This window comes from Fundulus heteroclitus, chromosome 22, assembly GCF_011125445.2.
Source record: "Fundulus heteroclitus isolate FHET01 chromosome 22, MU-UCD_Fhet_4.1, whole genome shotgun sequence".
Classification (NCBI taxonomy): domain Eukaryota; kingdom Metazoa; phylum Chordata; class Actinopteri; order Cyprinodontiformes; family Fundulidae; genus Fundulus; species Fundulus heteroclitus.
The window spans coordinates 32,340,065-32,360,621 of NC_046382.1; the positions used below are offsets into that span (position 1 = coordinate 32,340,065).

Consider the following 20,557-nt stretch of genomic DNA (forward strand, 5'->3'; position numbering starts at 1 on the left):
AATCAGCCAACATGATGCCTTCTGCTTTTCCACAATAAAACTTTTCTCTGTCTTAATGATGCTGTAATTTATGTTAAAAAACAAACAGCTGTCAAAGAGCCATAGGGACAAACTGAATGTTAACTGGTACTTTCTAGGTATGAAAATTAGGTCACATGACATTTCCCTCAATGTAAGGCAAACTGACCAAAAATGGTCCAAGCTTAGATGTACAAACATCTAATGTGGAAATCTAACGATAATGGTGTTCAGGCCAGGAAAGTCCTTTGGTTCGCCATTTGGTCCAGATCAAACGAGGACTTTATTTTCTGTTTGGTATGGTTTGCTTTCACATTGTCCTCCTTGTAAGTGAACTATAATTTGTGACCAAGTCACGCGTGTGATGATCATTGTTCCGTTTGGACAGAAATGACTAGGGTGGGACGTAGCATAGACCTCGGAAATGGAGGAAAACTATTGTAGAAACCCTATGAGCAGCACCTCTGTTTTACATATTTCTGCTGCTATTACAGCTTCTAAATTATTGTGCATGGCAGGAGCAGCTCATTCAATGCAGGTTTCCAGACATTTTGTTTCAAATTTTCGGAGAATGCGTCCTACCGCTGAGGGAGTCCCACAGCATACTGGCAGCAGCGTTGCTAAGCAACCGGTACTATGGTCACTGCTACGGTGACTTGATAAGTCCAAAGAGACATACATCTTTAGTTGGGTCGGATTGAGGCTGGTTCATATTTAAACCAGAAGCACACCTCCCCAGAGTCCGTCTGAAAGAGAACTGAGACCACCTGAAAAAGCGGGTCCAGTTGTTAGGTCCGAATTGGGGTTCACTTTGTGTATTTACGCCTGCACAAAAGGTCCAGATAAAGGGGCTGGTCCATTTAAAGTGGACCAAATGTGGCAGGTGAGAAAACAACATAAATTAAAGTGTAATTTCGATGTTTTTATATTGATATTGTTTTTATCACTGAAGAAAATTTCTTTGTAAAACGTTTCAAGATCTATTTCTCTCCCCCCGGCTGAGTTCTCCTACTGTTCTCCAATTTTGCATTGTTTGTTGTTATTTCAACTTTTAACTTTACGTTCTCTGTCTAGTTTCTCTCCATAGTAGGTACACCTGGTCTGGCGTTCTGTTAGCTGTGACGTCATCCAGGGGGCAGATCATTTGCTATTACCCTCTGACATAGAAAGGATTCCTGGATCAATGTGTCATTCTGTGCTTTTTCTGTGTCTCTGCTCTGTCTTCTGTAACCCCCAGTCGGTTGAGGCAGAAGACCGTTCATACTGAGCCTGGTTCTGCTCGAGGTTTTTCTCTATGTTAAAGGGGAGTTTTTCTCTCCACTGTCACTTCATGCATGCTCAGTATGAGGGATTGCTGCAAAGCCATCAACAATGCAGACGACTGTTCACTGTGGCCCTACGCTCTTTCAGGAGGAGTAAATGCTGCTTGTTGAGACTTGATGCAATCTGCTGGGTTTCCTTAGAGAGGAAACACTTTGACCAATCTGTATAATTTGATTGAATTTTACTCTGTAAAGTGCCTTGAGACTACATGTGTTGTGCAATTGGTGGTGAACTAGCCAGTTGGTCAGTATGAATTGCATTTTCCAACTGGGACTACTCCCTCATACAGCAGCAGCAGTGCTCTAACAGAGCTGCTCATGATAGAGGGCTGGCAGAATATCAGATGCAGGTGGAGTTTAATTTGACCAGAGTCCCCGACTTGTATAGCATATGCAACTTGTACATTAAGAGGTTGTGTAGCTCACTGGGGAGGCAGAGCTGGATAAAAACAACTGTAAGGTCCACCAGCTACCTTTTAATGCTCAGGTCTAACATATAGACTTCTAATACACAAGAAAACTTTCCTTCTTACACCAAATATTGACCAATTAGACACTGCTTATAAACAGTTTCAACAAAAAGATGCTAATTCAGACAGGCAAAACAAAAAAAAACATTGATTATTCCAGAAGAAATTCACTGGCAGCAATAACCAGTGACACGAACAGAAACCATTTAATACAGAGTTCAATTTGACAGCCATTCAAGTGGTCCTTCTTATGAACCAACATCTAACAAGATCCAATTGTTAGAAACCCTAATTAACCCATGATGAGCAAAAGTCCCAGGCCAATAAATCAAAAGCATCCAGTGGTCTGTTGCATACCGACAGCTCACTTTCAAAACATGAGTCCCAGATTTAAGTCAGTCAAGTCTAGGATTTAAATTTATGTGACTAGAGTCCAAGTTCCATACATGCTTTCCCATCTCTGGCAATGCATTTAATGGCATCAGTCAATTAACGGCCCATTCTAGTTTACATCCATAAATCTGTTCATTAGCACGAATACCTTAAACATGAAAGGTCTAAACCTGACCTAAAGGTGTAACTGGGCCATTTTACCGCCCTAATGGTTTACTTTGTAGCCGTTTTGTTGCAAAGCAGCTGCAATCTATTTGTTAGCCTCTGGAGAATCTGAGAAAATTAAAAGAGGCGTCAAGTGTAGTAGCAGAAATCCAACTCAATGTCCCCTGGACCAATCTGCTTTACTCCTTGTTTTCTGATGTGACCAAACGTTTAGACACCGGTAATATGAATGCTTCAACAACTGGCTGAATAAAGCTGCCATTACTTCCCACACAGCATGAGTAAACATCTCAAAGCTGCTTACTGCTGCACAAGATAGAGTATCCATATTTATTCAAAAGTCTAATTTTTATTAAAAGCTTTAGGAGTTCAGTGTCTCTGTAAGAGACTAGTGGAGTCCAGAGTGAGAGGATGTTTCTGGACAATATAGTAGAAAAAAATAACGGTCGCCTTTTAACCGAGCCAAATCAAGAAAGCATGACGTCAACCTAAGTTTCTTATGTGGAAATTGCAGGGGTAAATGTGAAGCAGAGAGCAAACATTTCACATAACATGACATACCTTGTTAGATATAGTCACCATCTAAAAAGCCCAAAGACGCATGCAGATCCCAGACTTTACCTTCTACATAAACAACATCTATGTAATAAGCTCACCTGCTATCAGCTCTGCACTGTTTATCAGGTCAGACGATGCATATTCTTTCTATTTGACCGTTTCCCCCAAGCTTCCCTTCCTCCATCTACCCGTAGCTCTCTCCATCACGACATGACAGACCCGTTAATCACAGAGACCAATGGCTTGGAGCTGATCTGCCCAAATGGAGCAACACTACCCAAACTTCCCTCCGTCCACCATCAAAACCTCCCCCATGGCGTTCTCCCTTCATCCGCGCGCCGAGCTAGTATGTATATCCATCAGCTCAGCCGAGCATCTCGGCCAGCACAGCGAGCCAGACCCCACACACACAGGCGCAGGCATCAAGAGATGGGGGAGGCAGACAGGCCAGGTAAACAAACATCACACAGCCCAATGGCTCATATAATGCTGCATGACTTGACTGCCGCTGATGTCTCTTTAGAGAAGAGCGCACACACACACGGTGCACTGAAGAGGAGTTCGGAACCACGGGAAAGCAGAACAAGTTGCGTTTACTAAAGTGGGAGGCTGGACGGATTGAGCAAGAGGGCAAGGTCAGGTCAAAGAGATGCTTGGTGATAGAGAAGAGGTGTATTTATTAAAGGAAAAGGGAGGAAGGAAGGCGGAAAAAGGCTGTGTTTAGCCTCTTGAAGCCCATGTACTTCAGTGAGTGCAAGGACTGACCTTTATTAGAAAAGCTAGATAAATGCAGGTGCATATATACATAGATAGATGAATCCCAAAGGTCGCAATAGAGGCTTTAATATGTGAAAATTATTGATAGTAACAGTGAAACAACTTAAGGTTGACTGTTCAAAATGATACACAGTACTTTAAATTTGTCTTTAAACCTACAGAAAATCGGGGAAGTGTGTTGTGCATTTGCATCAACCCTCCTTTACTTTGATATCCCTGAATAAAATCCTGGGTAGTGACGTCTCTAACAGCATAAGGTTATAAAACAATAAGACTTAATTTGGAATAGTCATGGGGCACTGTTCAATCCATCCTCAAAACATGACAAGAACATGGCACAACACAACAATCTGCCAAAACGGCAGCGCGAAGCAGCAGAGAGGCCCTTGGTAACTTTGGAGGAGCTGTAGAGACCCACAGCTCAGGTTACCGGACAACAATCAGGTTCTCAATCCACTAATTTGGCTTGTGGGCAAGAAGGCACAAGACGGTACGCTTAGCAATTTGCCCCGAGTCATTTAGGAAGAAGGTGCAAACCTCCTAGGACACGTCGGTGGACCTAAACCGGCTCAGTCAGGAGAAAACTAACTTTTTGAAACCTGGTGGTGGCAGTATTATGGGACGCTTTTCTTTAGCAGGGACAGGGAAGCTGGTCAAGGTTGAAGATACGATGGAAGGCGCTAAACAAAGGGTAACCCTGGAAGAAAACCTCTCAGAGGCTGGAAAAGACTTGATCCTAAAGTTCACCATCCAGAAGGATGCTGACCCAAATGTAATCTGGGGTGTTCACCTCCAGGTCTAAAGGGCAGGGGTTAGACAAAGATATCAGATTAGCCCAACCAATTATACAGTCAAAATAGGTCTGACTGAGACATTTTAAAGGTTAGATCTAATCAATTTGATTAAGAATAAAGAGCATTCTGTTAATAGCTTTCTGGGTCAAGAGATTTGCAGCCAATTTAGCAAAATCCTTAAAAGGAACCTGTAAAGAGAAGCATAGCATGGACTGAATGAACAAAAGTGAGACTTAAAGGTGCAGGCTGTTAAATGGAGTGCTCAGATTCAGAAGAAGAAAATTAGTTGGCCTAAAGATTAGAAATAGTTCTAAGAAAGATTAAAGGAGAATAAAAACTAGAGAGCAAAAACACTAAGTTGGTAGCCAAGATGTGAAGCTTCAAAGAAACCCAACAAAACCATTAAAAGCTGGAGAGAAATAATGCGAGACGCCAGGAGAGATGATCTTCAGCTGGGTCTGGTGTGCGCCGAGAGCTGGGCAGACCAGCGTCTGGGTGGAGACGGGCTAACATCAAGGTTAGCCATGTGTGCTAATGTGGCTGACAAGCCTTGCCTCAATCTGCACACTCTCTGGCTAATGGCAAATGCATTGAGCGCTGCCTATACACACCCCAACATACTCGCAGGCAGATGGACGCACCGACCGCCGTGCCACCAAATGCCTTTTGCTTGAATTCACATGCAAATTTGTGTGTCACTCTGTGTGTATGTGTGTGTGAGAGAAATGTTCAAGCACTTTGGCGGACATGATCTGCCATTAGCATCAAGGCGGATTTCAATAATTCTGGAAAAATACACACAGTCCTGTAATTTTCCCCCTCTCTCATTTCCCGCTGACGTGTGCGTGTCAGCATGTGTGTGTGTGTGTGTGTGTGTGTGTGGGGCAAGAGAATGACAAGCTTTGAGAAAGACGAGGATGGGGGGGTCAAATGGAGAGGCAGAAACGGAGAGCGAGTGATAAAGGGAGGAGAGGAAAGACGAGAACAGACGGGGGAAACATTTCGCCTGTCACCCGATGCGAAATGCGGAGAAGCACAAACTGATGGTAATTGGGTCTTCAATGGGCTGAAGGAAACCCACCGTAGAATTCAGAAAATGGCCGGCTAATATGGTAACCGAGAGAGAGATTGTGACGGAGTCGGTGGCACACACACACACACAAAAGCAGAAAAGCACACACTTCCTCTGCCGTGCACAATTTGATTGGTTGTAAGAGAAAACAAGGAGCTGACAAGGAGTCAGGCTAGTTTGTTAATAGACAGATTTACTTATAGAGCGAACCGATTTCTCTCAGCTAAAATGCTAATGAGTAGGTTGAAGATGATAATATCACAACTTTTGTCTTTGCCATACAAAGAATTAGCACTGTGAATAGTAAATGACAGAGTTATGACTCGTTTTCACACAATGTGAAAATGAGCTATTGTCTCTCGTTACAAAGCGCAGAAACCAGAAGGAACGGTTCCTTTGCTTTATAAACTGGAAATAAAATCTGGATTTATCCAGTATGGCATCTATCATTGGTTCATGGTATGTAGTTTTGAACTCAACAGACGTGTAATGCCAGAGTCTTTACCATCTTTATGTAATGAACCAAAATTTCATTATGGTTACCTAATGACAATAAAGACCTTTGATTCAGATCAGTTACTTGGTTTGTAGCTCAATGAAAGAGCAGTGGGCTTGTAAGCAGAAAGATGTTGGTTAAATTCCTGCTTCCACCTCCGCCACAAGGAAATGTATCCCTGAGCAATTCACCATGCGTTATCTACCAATCACTGTGTCAGAGAATGAAAGTGTTTGCTTTATGCGTGAGACTGGGTGAACGTGGCTCCGGTGTAAAGACGTTTGAGTGGTCAGTATGTCTAGTAAAGTCCACACCATTTACTTGTCAGTCAAGATGCACCGAGAAAATGGCTGGTGACAATGTTCAGCTTGATCGAACTGACCAGTGAGTGGCTGGCTGGAAACTAGAAATTTTGCCCCACATGATGAAACTCTCCTAACTAAGCGCCACCAGGACTCACTGGCGACAATCTTTAGTGTGGACGGACGATGTTGCTGAGTGATGAAGATTAAATGTCAGTGAGGTTTTGTGAAGTCAGGAGAAGCAGAGATGTTTGGAGGGAAACAGTACTTTCTGTGACATGCTGAGACCTGTTTCTGCTTCCAAAGGCTGCAGGAGAGCGAGAGAGAGCAAGTCTATCAGCAGATAACAGGAAGGCTCAACAGCACAGCAAAGTTGCCCTCTCTTATTGTTTTGAGTTTCCACCTCTGTCTGTCACACACACAGAGCCTTCTGTTTCAGTAATCCTAAACCTGCTTACCATGCCCATTGCCAATATTCAACGCTAGATACTGTTCACGTAAAACATAATGTTTAATTTCATATTTTCTGTGTTTTCAAACAGTAAAATTGTTTTACAGCAATTGCTCTGTCTCACACACACACACACACACACGAGGTCTCCTCTGCTCCCAACATCAATAGTTAATGACCATTGAAAACTAGAAATAGTTTTATTGTTGTTTTATACGTTCCCATTTTGTGTTTCTTAAAAATAAAATAAATCGGATCAGCAGGTCAAAGCTTTGTGAAAGCCACAAAGCCTTGATCGGTGCAGCTTTATTTGTATGGCCCTATAGTAACAGCACTGTCACGCATATAATAACGAATAATATCTCTGATGTACATTTAAGCGTTTACTCTTATGATGCTTGAGTTAAGCTCCCATCAGTGAAAGTGCAGCTTTACAGCAAAAACAAGTCCGAGATGTTGCTTCTGACAACTTACCTTCAACTTTGTCATTCACAGAGAGCGCCTTGATCAGCACGATGTATTTGTTGGCATCCAATGCAACCGAAGAGTCCTTACGACTCCTGAAAGCAGAGACGGAGAGCGCCCTGATTAATGTCTTCTAACAGAAATGCAGCTCATCTGCTATATGCTGTCAGAGTTTAGACAGATGCTAGAGGCAGGTGGTGAAAGAGGAGGAGGAGGAGGAAACAAGGGGAGGAAGAGGGGAGAGTTTCCTGTGTTTCAGCTCGCCAACAGAGCGGCTGGACCCTGCATTAATGTCTCCCCTAATACCACTCAAGTTAAACTTTAATGGCCCACCACTGGCCGCAGTGCAGCGTGTCTCTGTGTGTGTGTGTGTGTGTGTGTGTTTCCTGCTGCACTCACATCTCCCTCTTCAGGTTGAGCGCCTCCTCCACGTTGTTGTGGCGGCAGCACAGGTGGATGAGAGTGGCGTAAGCGCCGGCTGTCATGTCCCGTTCGTGCTGCTGCTTCAGCTCAAGGGCGCGCTGCAGGTTCTGATCGGACAACGAGAGTCTCAGGAACACAAGACATGGACGCTGCCTACAGCCGTTACGGCACAGGAACAGAAGGCGTTAAAGAAAGCGTACCTCTTCGGCACTCAGAGCCTGGATGGCCTGTTTAAGGATGGAGCCCAGTGGTTTGTTCTCCGCCTTCAGCTCGGCCAATTTATTCTCGAGAGCCAGAACTCTGTTCTCACCTCCCTGAAGGAGACAAAACGTTCGTTATAAGTACAAAACCAACACACAATCTCATAACTACGTGACCTGGTAGGAATATGGTTGATGTCAGAAGTTTGGAGCCACTCAACATGGGCATGAAAGCCATTGTAATTTGGGGCTTTTAAAGATTTAATTGAACCTCCCTCTTCTTTTCCAGGTCAGTCAATGATTTAACATACTGCTGCAATGAATAAATACAGGAACTGTTTCAAACTTATGGTGGATTTTCAATCACCTTTACAGACTCAAAATTACAGCAACCGTCTGAAACATGTCACACTTTTAAATGTGGTTTACTTTGACTAGGCTGAGGCTTTTTGAAACTCCTGTTACTTATAATTACTAGTTTTAGATTGTAGGTTCTCTTGGCATAAAACAGATTTGCTTGACGGTGCTCATGGGAAGGTCTGAGTACTTTGGTGATGATCTAGAAAAGAAGATTCTAGATTTACACAATTTAGCAAAGTCTCTTTTGGAGATTCCAACCAGTCTAATCACAACTTGTTCTGAAGGTCTAGGAGAACCCACAGCCTCATCCTGAGATGAAACGGGTTCAAATGATCATGAACAACCCAGGACCAGCTGAGGCTCAAGCCCGCCATGAAATGTGATTTCAAACCACAGTTCTGGGTCACCGGTGTCCCGGTCCAAGGGGAACAGGTGTTATTTTGCCAGAGAATTAGCAGGCAAAGTTAAATGTCACTTACTACATTTCACAGCAACCAATCAAATATGATGCCAGAATTATGTCAGAACCTGTTGATAGCTTCAAAAGGATTAAGGTGTTGCTAAGGCACGATTAACCACACTTTTAACAGGAGTGTATGTAAATATCTGAACCTCTATTTAGAACTTTGACCCTGATCAGCAAACTTGTGGATCCAAATCTCATTGAAGCTGTATCTTATGTATTCAATCAGCAAAGGAAAATCTGCATTAAAGCCCATAAATAATACAACACACATACATGATGAGGGCATATAACCCTACATGAGCTCTCTTGTGCTCTAGGCAATCAGTTTATTCTCAGAAAATCCAGAACATGTAAAAGAATCACGAGGCTCCTTTTTAAAACATACTTACAGAGGCCCGAAGAGCAGAACCCACCAGGTCTCTGTCCTTAGGATCAACCAAAGTGATCACATCCTGCAAAATACAATGTCAGACGTCGACAGTATTACAACTCTGGTGCTACCACTTCACATGGGTAGCTTCAGAAGCTGAAGTGTTACGACTGCGACATAATTAGGTTGGCAACTCAACTATTGTACTTATGAATATTTTTAGAATTGACGCTTAAGGATTCCCCTTGGAGACAAATGCATGGACAGCAGCTAATGAATTATCCGTTGCGGCTAAGAAAGTTGTCTGAATCAGAGTCATATAAGAAAAGATTTATTTAGCACTTCTAACAGTTTCAGACAGGTTATTTTACTTAAGTGGGATGAGGTTACCTCGGTCAAAGAATGAAATTTGTGATAAATCATCAAATCTGGTGGTCCCAATTAATCTGGACACTAGTCAACAACAGAAGCTACAGAAACATTGTGGCGGTCAGAAACTGTACCGTAGTGAGATCGGGGCAGTGGTAGGACTCCAGAAGATTTCTGATTCCTCGATAGATGTTTACAGAAACTGTAATGTTCTGCAAAAGATTGAAACAAAGCCAAAATCAAACGAACAGCACAGCAAAAGAATTTAGGCAGCTGGTAAATATATTCTAACAATGAACATATGAACATATTCTAATAAGGATTTGGTTCTGTAACGTCTTAAACTTTATCACAGATTAACACTTGTTATGCAAATGAGCGAATTCTTTAAAAATGGTTGTATGGAGCAAATTTACACTTATAGTACAGAAAAATTAGAAATAATAATAAATAATAACTGGCATTTAATTTCAGTGACAGCAGCTTTTTTTTTTTATTTAGTATTATGGGCTCATCTATTAAATGGTGACCTGGCTGGAAAATCTAATGATTAGCAAAGTTTGAGAATTATTAATCTGCTGATTTACTTGTGTGTTTGAGTTAGATCAAAATGCACTGACTCAAAAAAAACCAAAAAACTATTCTGCTATCATGGTTCTTCCAGAAATGATGTCTGGACATCTATATGATCAAATAACCAAATAAGAGGAATGTTTAGCATCAATTGAGCTCATAGGTGTTTACTCCTAAGTGAGATGTGAATGTTATGACAGTGTAATGACAATTAGATGGAAGAGTGTTTGTTAACGTGCAAACTTTAATACATTCAGAACCAAGCCGCTTTTTAACCCAAGGGTCTTGGCTAGAGACGCACCAGGCAGTCACCAAGCAGATCATATGCTCGGCTCTTTTTTCTGTACATTAAATTAATATTGATTAATTTCCCCACTTAGTAACAACAATTAAAATTGTGTCAAACTCTCGGTTTGCTTAGTTTGGTATAAAAAAGAATAAAAATGCTGCCACCTCTAGTGGGAAAGCAGCCCCACATTAATCCTCCTATGGTCATTTTTTTATTAAATGTAATTGCTGCATTAAAAACAGCAGCAGGTCAGATGTAGAGAAAACCATAAACTGGTGTCTTTAATGTTTCTATAGTAACATAACCTTATAGGGGTTGTCTGTCGTGGCCTTTACCCTATCAGACACTTAATCATACATCATTTGAGAGTGAGAAAAATCTAAAATTTATTTTAAATCATGTCACTGGGATGGTTTATGGAAGTTGTGAACCATTTTTATATTTTCCACAGCCATCAGAAAATCGACTCACAGGCTCCTCAGTCCTGTTTACATTTGTGGGTTTTGAACCTCTGGTGCACGATCAATAAATTACTCAACTCAATAATTTTCATTAGTCATTTTCCCCAAATGTTTTTACTGCAATTTCAACTTTTTGTCTTTTCAGCTTTTTCCTTCGCTACCCAAACTATAAATAGGAAAGAAAGCAGCTGGGTGAAGCTCTTCATGGGCTCCAACACACAATGAACGAACAACTTCTGTAGGGAAACCAGCTGGTAACGTTTTCCATAAAAGCTCCTCTGAAGCAGGAACCAGCAGCCTGAATATGCCGTTTATCCGTGAGTGAAGATTGTACCCGGGTCTGCAGCTGATTGATGAAACTCCTCAGCTTGCCTTCCTGCGCCTGGACCTGCGCCGCCGACATGCTGTCGAACAGGTTGTAGAGGAAGTAGGCCGTGGCCTCTGCACAGAAACACACGCGCCGACACACACACACACACACACACAGTGAGCAGTCATCTTGGGGAAATAAATTTCATTTGCCACTGTGTCAGTCACAGTGTCCATTTGTGCATTCATACTATTTTTCCGTAACCTCTGCAGAGTGTGAGGTTGTGTCATTTCTGCTGACAGAGGCGGCTTCTGGTCTGCAGTTTGAGTGAACGTGCGGCGGCTCGCTCTGACAGCTTCCTCCTACTGCGACGCTCATGCACACACGCAGATGTAGTCTAACTGGAAGTGACACGGATAACAGTCTCCGTCGCTCCCACCAGCACACACGCCAGCTCCGGCACTGGAGACTCTGTGACTCGGGCGCGCACACGCAGTCTCAGTGCTGTGTCAGCAGCCAGGCTCCGTTTCCCTGGATAGCAAGTCCATGATGGACCGCAACGTACAGAGGCTCCACGGCGTGTAGCGGGCCGGGCGTGTGCTCGCTGCTATAGAGGCTGGACGTTATTAGCTACTATATGCAGGTGGCAGTCAATGCAACCTGCCAGCTTTAACACTTCTATGATGCACACACAGGAGGGGGGGGGGGGAGCCCCTCTCTTTGACCCCTATTCAAAAACTACTAAATTATATAATCAAAGAATTACAGAACTCCGAGCATATATAAGCTGTAAACAGGAGTGACGTCTGCATAAAAGGGTTTTCTTACCAGTAGGGTTAGAGTTTCCCGTGGAGAAGCGCTCATCTTTGTACAGCAGCTCGGTAATCTGGAAAGAACACCAGCAAGCTTAGCTACGTACGCGCGTTTCAATAAACTTCAATGAATTTTACTGGGATTCAATGTGACAGGCCGACAAAAACAAACAGAAGAAACTATGCAGCATTTATTGCAAACGTTTCAGCTTTTTTCCACATTTTCTAGTAAAATGTTTTTTTCAAAAGGAGTCGGTTCAAGTACAAACCTTTATGTCCCTACCCAAATACGGGTCTCAGTCTAGCAACTGTTAAGTTTCAATTTCATATATTTTATTTTCAGAACAACACATTTCTGCATTTTTACAGAATCAAATCCTTATGTGTAAATTGGAAGAGAAAAAACATTTTTTTTTAGATAAAAATGTGCCTTCGTATTCAGCTCCCTGAGTTCATATTGAGAAGAGCCATCCCTCATGCCTCCGCCTTGTCGTTTGTGGTTCTTCGAGTTGTTTAGGGTTGTTGTCCTGCTGGAAGGTCACCCAATAATTAGCTGCCCCTGGCTTCCCTATCCCTGCTGAAATGGCCACAGCATGATGCAGCCAAGGCCGTGTTTCATTGTGCGGTTTCTGTGTGAGTTTTATATCTTTATCTAAGACATTACATTTAACACTATTGATAACCTTGATACTATTTGTGCACATCTTCTGCTTTACACCACGGTTTGCATGACTTAATTTACATGTTTTTGCTACAGTCAGAAAGCTTGTTCCACAGATTCAGTAACTCCTCTATCTCCTGTTGTGTTGGAATCTCGTTGCACATAGCAATTGTTTTTTCCAGACAATTCAGCTTTAAAGCAGCCCATGAGGAAAAACAGCTACTTTAAGAGAGAGCAGTGTTCATAAATGGCCGATAAGACTTCAAACATGCAGCAGAAGTGAAATCAGATGTTTAAGATTACACATTTTCAGAGTTAATATGCAGAAGGTCTTACCTTCCCCATGAGCTCCACCTCAGAGGACCTGCAGGGGGCAGTAGAGGACAATTAATGAATACAAAAAGGCAACAGCTCAACAAGACCCCAAAAGTTTGGTCATCGAGGTCCTAAAACACAAAAGGAAACCCACATGCTTTTGCTGGAATGAGAGCTGCATTTATTATAGTTTAAAAACATTTAAATCTTAAAGAGCAGCATGTAAAAACATTTAAAGTCAATGAAAATCTATTGTACAGAGATGCGTACAGATTCAACCCTCACAATTTTACCCGTTTTTACTTTTTTATATATATATTTTTTTTACACAAGATATCTCAGGAGGGACAGGATTATTTCACCAGAGCTAGTGAGCTGACAGCACAACGGCGTACGAGGAGAAAGAGCGACACGTTCTCCAGCTCGACACTCCCCATCCCACATTACAACAGATGAGAGACGGCGGTACAAAAGTCTGGCAAACCACAAAAGGCACAAAGTCACACGTGAACACACACACACACACGCACACTGTGGGCTAAACGATGACAATGTGTGACATCTCCGGCGTTGTCAGCGAGCTGTTGGAAAAGGAGGAGAGAGGGGGAGATGAGAGGAGAGAGGAAGAGGTCTTTAATGATTAAATTATCCCCTGACCTTGTCTTTGACAGGGGCAGGTCCAACGCAGAGATGACATGGTGCTCGCAAACACACACACACACACACACACACACACACACACACTTCCCAAGTGACATGCCCAATTATGACCCTGTCAGGCAACCTAGCCATCAGAGGAGCGTGTGTATGTGTGTGAGGGCAAGGCCAATAGAGAAGAGGAAAAGGAATGAGACAGAAAAAAAAGGGGCAATGATTCTGAGTTGTGTGCTGCGACGTAAGAACAGAAACCCAAGACCTCCCAAGATCTTCTGGGACGATTCATAAACAGCTGCAGTGCCTTGCACAAAGGATTATTGCACCTTGAAGCTGAACTTTGTGGTCTCCATACAACACGCCATGTGGTAGGAAAATGAACACAAACATTACCCTGAAGTCACCCTAAGCAGGGTAAGGCAGTGGCAGAGTCATGATGTGGGCTTGTTTTTCTTCTGCAGGGACGGGGAGGCTGGTGAAAGCTAAATATAAAGTCAGAACTCCTGCAAAAACCTGAAAACCTCTGAAAAATCCAGTGGCTTAAATTGGATCAACAACGTCTGTGAACAAAGTATTGGTGGAAAATAAGATTTCCGAACCACGCAGTCAAGCTCCCCAAGCCAGTAATTCATATTTGGCCATACTGGTGAAATGCAGCAGAAAGATGTTTTAGGGGGCTTTAAGATATCAAGGAAGGTCATTAAGAAATTACAACTCAGTTTGACAGCAATAAACAGCAAATGTTTCCATAACGCCTTGTTGAGATGCTAGTATTGAATTGTAGTTTGATAGATAACTCGCTCTCTGGGGGTCTAAAGCCCCATTTACATTACCCTTGTTAAACTAATCCATGCTGAGCTAAGTCCGAGCTCGGATCAGTTAACCAAGCCCAGCTTGGTTCTGATGACCATTTACACACCACGCTATCTCGGTTCCTTGGTTTCCTGCCTCCTAGTTACGATCTGCGGTACTGCTGCTCTCTGGGATTGAAGGAGGAAAGCAAATAAAAATGGCGGCGCCCGTAACATTCAGGCAGTTATGTTTGGTTATATTTTGTTGTTTGCGGAGAGTCAGGGGAAGAAGGCAACCATTGGTGAATTTACTTGATAGAGTCGGCTTTTGGTACGTGGATAAGACAAACGAACGTCTAATAAGGATTTACAGACGCAGGAAACAACGACAGACGCTGAGGTTCATCACACTGCTAAGCAGAATCATCTCTGGAAATTGTGTGTCACGGTAAGGAAGCTAGTATTTTTATGAATGTCTGAAATGTCAGCTGGCTGTAAGCAGATGACACGGTCTGCTCATGCGCTCTTTGTTATTGGAGAACCGAGCCACTGAAAAACCGGGCCGAGCCCACACATGGAACTGGTCTGCATTTAGCGCGGTCCGGTTGTGTCTGGATCAGTTCAGTTCAGTTTGTGATCCATTTACACTCGATAGTTATCTCGGTTACCGAGCTTGGACTGGTCTCTGCACATTTAAAAAGGGGAAGTGTAAACAGGGTCTATGTCTGCAATAAAGCCTAAACAGAAAGGTTTACACGGCTGAGTTTTCATTCATCACAAGCCGAATCGTTACGCTGACGTTCACCTACAGGCATAGAGACCAGATGTCGTGCAGCTCTGCTAGATGTACAATCTCCATCACAATACCTGGTTATATCGATTTGTTTGGATGAAGTTACGATATTTGCAAATATCACAAAGTCTGTCATGATTTCTGATGTGATGCGATATCATCTGCCCATCTAACACTTATTTACATTGATATTAACTCACAAATTTCTAAGTAGGCATTTTAATGAAAAACAACGTTCTTCTAATTTTAAAATAACAGATCACCTGTTCACTTTAGGTGATAAACAAAGGTGCATCTTAAAAGTGATGATATGGATCGATATTTTCATTTTGCGTCGATATAATTGGATCGTTAATAATTTAAATCAATATATCGATGTGGATCGGTGTTTTGTTGCACCCCTACAGCAAATCTGACAGACAAGTCCCAAAAGACTGAGGAGTTGTAGCGAAAGGTGGTGCTATGACTGTTGACTCAGCACTGGTGAGATCAAATGCATGCCACACTTTTCAGATCTTTGTTTGGAAAGAAAAAAAAAAAAAAAAAAAGTATAATCATACATAATTTCCCTTCACTTCCTAACTTTGTGTTGGTATCACATATAATCTCAATAAAATAGATAAGAGTTGTATGCCTGGTTGTCCAAATGTGAAACATTTCAAAGTATATCAATGATTTCGCAAGACCCTGTAAATTAACAACAAGAAAAGGCTGGACAAAAAGCATAAAGTTGAGCCTAAGTAATCTAATTTTTGCTCAGTGAAATACACAACTTCAGTCCCTGCAGGGAAGGCAGCACTTGACTCCTCGGTTCACTCCCAGCGTTGCTCTGGGGCCCAAGTGTTTTTGTGCAGCCGTGTAGTGCTAAACTGTAAATATTCATAAACACCCCTTCAACAAAATGCCTGTGAGTCAGGCGCTGGTCCTAAGGCTAACCCCTTGTGTGTCAGAGAGAGGGAGAGAAAAACGCAACCAGCGCACAAGTCGGGGGATAGTGGTGGGCATCTGCTGCTTTGCATATCTCCCGCGGTGCTTCGGGGCGAGAGCATGAGGGGTGAGGGCCTCCATATGTATGAGGCACCCGCGTATATATCTGCCCGCGTGCGTGAAGCAGCGCTTCTCCCTGCAGCTGCCCGAGCGCACAGACGCCAGTGGATGGTGCGACGGGCCGCACATGTCATGTTCACACACACATTCACACCATATGCTGCGGTGACCTCCATAGAGCCACACAAGACCCCAGGCTGGGGCTCTGAGGGCCCCGATATGTAAAAAACGCAGAGTGGAAAGTGATGCAGAAAATGGAAAGACAAACAGAAGACGGGGCTAATTGACTCACGTTTTGAAGCCTTGGATGAGGCTGCTGCGGAAAAAGCTGAGGTCCAGTGGTGGGAAAGAGGGATCCGACACTGAAGTGAAGAACAGAGAAAACAGAGAAATGTTACAGAAGATGGAAAAACAGCAGATCTGAGAAGACCAAGAGTCAGTGCAGTATATCTAGATAAACTGACTCTGTCGCTCTATTTGACTTTTGCTAGACAGGAAATGGGTGAAGAGAGAAGAAGCTGTGGCAACTGCTTCAAGAACTGAGGCTTGCATACGTGAGTCGCTCTTTTCTGCCGCTGCTCCACCGCCATGCCCAGAAAATGACTTTCTAAACCTGAACATGATCTGCTGCACGATAGTTTCAACTCTGCATCCAAGTACGTTAAGAACCATGATCAGGGGTTCATGAGGTTACCATGAAAGTAGAATCTCATGCAGTAAAAATGATTTCCATGTGAGGTAAAGAGACTAATGAGGCGGTTTGCAGAGATTAAACTGAGACGTACGCGTCGCAGTGTCGGATGTTTGAAGCTGAAAGATGAAAAGACAGAAAACGGGAGATGCTATCCATAATTTAGGAGCCCTTCATATCTGGCCCCTCTGCAGAACAGAGCTCTCCCCGCTCTTTAGAAATTCACACAGACTAATCCCTTAAAAGGCCTGATGAGCACAGAGGTGTTAGAGGGCAAACGTGCATCTGTGTGTCTGTGTGTGTCTGTGTGTTCAAGTGCAAGGACACAGCGGCAATTAGCCCGCAGGCAAAGCAGCACCCTACGTGATGATGGAAGCTCAGGACGGTGCAGAGACTCTTCAGACTTGGCTAAACTCAACGGGAATGAGCGTGTGTGTGTGTGTGTGTGTGTGTGTGTGTGCTTACGTAGAGCGTAGACTTTGGCCAGGTCTGTGGCAGCCAACAAGCGAACTTCTGTGCACATAAAGGCCTCGGAGTCCACAGAGAGGCCTGAATCCTGAGCAGACAGCAGCATTTCGGTCAGTGAAAAGCTTTCGGTGAGCCCTGGAGAGAAAGCGGTAGGCTGACTAATTGATCACCTGGAGGGCTTGGCGTGCGGCCTCTACGCTGGGGAACACGGGGAGGATATAGGTGGATAACGTCTCAAGGTCGGGGGAGACCCCGAGCTGCTCCATGCCTCGCATCACCTCCACCACGCCTACAACAAAACACAGAAATCCATATTTTATTTCCCTATACATTTTTTTTAATCATGTCGAGTTCTAAGATGCTAAAGAATTAGTAAGAAGTTTTGCCATGAACTCCCAAACTCTAGGCTTATTACTCGGAGGATTTAACCATAACAATGTATGACCAATATTCAGACTTAATATTTTAATCAATATCATACAGTGCCTTGCAAAAGTATTCATAACCCTAAAACATTTTATCAAGTTGTTTTTTTCAGTAAATTACACACAGACATATTTCATATTTCTAAATAGGTGACTTTTGAAGGCAAATGGTTTACAATCATGTAGTGGGAACTAAACAATGGCGGCCTATCACTTTGCATGCAGGAAAACTAACTTTGAGGAGTGTTAATTCTATTTTTTTATTTAATTATTTGCTTAAAACTACATCAAAACCAAAATTTGGGATGGATTTTTCCAAAAATTCAACATTAAAACACACACTTTAGCGTGATAAGAATTATAAACCAACATAAAAATGATAAACTATAATTCAGGATGTTTGCATAAGAAACTAACAGTCTGATTGGGATTATTACTTTTGACCGTTGAACTTTTCGCCACCAGTAAAGTTCCTTATGATCATCTTTTATTATCAATTTATTTAAATATATTATATGCATCAACATATAATATTATGCATCAACACTTTTCTCTTTGCAGTAAATATAAAAGAATACTGTAAAATGACAAATATCTCCAATGAAATGACCAAATAACCACTAAAGAAATATAACTGTTGATAATATGTTATATTATTTTAGCAGCATTATTGGTGAATAATTGTTACTTTTCCATTTCAAATAAAAGACGTTGCATTTAGGGTTTTTAGCCTAACTTTCTGTGGGAAATACAGTGAAACGTTGGTGTTTTTACTAGAGGTCATTATATTGTTAAGAATCTCATCCTGGTCCGTGTCTACTTAAAAACAAACGAAGATTTTAAAAAGACTTGATGCGTTGGTTCAAATAAAAAATAAAGAACAACAGCACCGTGTCTCTTAGTCAAACGCTGGACACACGCTTTCCTCCACTTACAGCCTGAAGCTCTGTAAATACTCCACACACTTCACTGCTGTAGCTCTAATGGCTCCTTTCCTTTCCCCTCCACCTCAGATTACTGGGTGAACATAAGCGTGCAAAGACCCACACTCTGCCTCAAGTGGACTCTTGCACCCTGCTCTCCGGTGGAACCCTGAGGTCCTGCCCTAGGAAAAGCGGCCAAAGCAGCCACATGCATATGGAAGAGCCGCTCAGCGACGAAGGAAACGCTTTGCATCACGTCTCGGAGCGTGCCCGTAAACTACAGAGGCCTAAGAGAGCCGAGACACATGACCTCACGTTTGGTAAAACAGAAACATTAATGTAGCTACATGTCCTTTATCGATATTATTAATACACCTTCATGCGCATAAAACTATCCTTAAGTGCTTCCTCTACTTCACACACACATCAGCACATGTTGTATATATAGAGATAGCGAGATCTTTGTGTTTCCTCTTGGGGGGCATGTGTTCACCTGTCAGGCTCTTTATATAAATAAAGGATGAGTTCTGGGCTTTTATATGCCATTAAAACCTGCAACTGGGCTGCATTATCCCAGGTAGGGGTACCTGAACCACTCCATCCATTCAGTCTTTCCTCTATATCACTCATTCATCCATCTCTCCCACCAGCCATCTACCCATCTTTTAAAAAAAAAAAAAAACGTAAACAGACAATCTTTGTCTTTCTTCTCAATGGAGGATCCCATCCACTCTCCCACCCGTCGGTTCATTCTTACCCGTGTCATCGCTTTCACTCGTCCTTTTTTATGAACGAAGAGGGGTAGGCACCTGCTTTCCTCCTGAATAATCCATAATCAATTTCACGGTGAGCCAAACAGACGGAAAACAAGTGAATGGAGAGCAGGAGGTTTAGATGTAGAAGCTGAAATGTCCTTCACGTGCTTTCCGGCTTCCGGACATGAGCTTCCATGATCATCAGCACTTTTCCATCCATGCAGTATGAGTGCTTGTGGATTTCTTTTTTGCTAGTCATGCCTTTAAACAAGAAGCTTTTAAAACCCTCTGAACCCAACGTTTTAAGATTCAGAGACTCTAGGATGAGTTATATGTTCCTTTTTATTTGGGGCGGCACTGGGACCTACACTAAACATTTAAACTATCCAAATAGTAATAAAAGTACTTAATTCTTTACATTATGGAACGTATCAGTACTTTAGCTTTAGTTAGAGGAAGGCCACCTATAAATCATGAGACATATTTATTTACCTCCAGTTATTTTCTACTTCTTTATCTTCTTGAACATCGGTCCCTGCTTAGTCCATGTATTGTGATCTTTGTATTTGCATCTTTGTCCTGGTACGCAAATGCAATGTCATTGACAGTGTTTCTGAATGCTTGATTGATGTCTCTCTCTACTTGTTAATACGACTGGTAGGCTAAAACTGAATTGCCATATAAGGATAAATAAAGTTGTTTGAATCGAGTTGAATATCGGTCCAATCAGTGAATGCACCATAACCAGGTGCTAACACTTAACTGAATGAAAATAAAGTGTTAATATGTAAATATGTAAAAAGAAAAAAAAAGAAAAAAAAAAAAATAATAATAATAATAATAATAATAATAATAATAATAATAATAAAGAGTTTAAAGACAGAAGCTTCACATTGGAAAAGATGCGGTTCATTTAGGCTGAGAGAGAATAGGAGAGCAAACCTTCAACAGGAAGGCCATATGTGTAGCAAAAAGTATCTCCTTTCTCATATTTCTGAACTTTTAACCCAGTTTGGAAATCGGCTACAAAGTTCGGATGAAAGCATCTCTGCTTTACACAACGGGAAATAAAATTATTTCTAATTTTTCTACTTTTTCCCCCTGGCAATGAAATTGCG

At 42.3% G+C, this 20,557-nt stretch overlaps 1 protein-coding gene across 1 annotated transcript in view; it reads right to left on the reverse strand.

The window, feature by feature from the left end:
- The window catches only part of lrpprc (leucine-rich pentatricopeptide repeat containing), a 77,279-nt gene that overhangs the window by 40,938 nt on the left and 15,784 nt on the right, over positions 1–20,557 (reverse strand). Inside the window, exons 12-22 of the mRNA XM_012864998.3 lie at positions 17,507–17,625; positions 17,334–17,424; positions 16,470–16,539; positions 12,914–12,941; positions 11,933–11,990; positions 11,129–11,235; positions 9,606–9,683; positions 9,122–9,184; positions 7,907–8,020; positions 7,683–7,813; positions 7,293–7,378 (exon numbers count right to left, since the gene is read on the reverse strand). Of these exons, the coding sequence (XP_012720452.2) occupies positions 7,293–7,378; positions 7,683–7,813; positions 7,907–8,020; positions 9,122–9,184; positions 9,606–9,683; positions 11,129–11,235; positions 11,933–11,990; positions 12,914–12,941; positions 16,470–16,539; positions 17,334–17,424; positions 17,507–17,625 (945 nt within the window). The remainder of the gene's footprint in view (positions 1–7,292; positions 7,379–7,682; positions 7,814–7,906; positions 8,021–9,121; positions 9,185–9,605; positions 9,684–11,128; positions 11,236–11,932; positions 11,991–12,913; positions 12,942–16,469; positions 16,540–17,333; positions 17,425–17,506; positions 17,626–20,557) is intronic.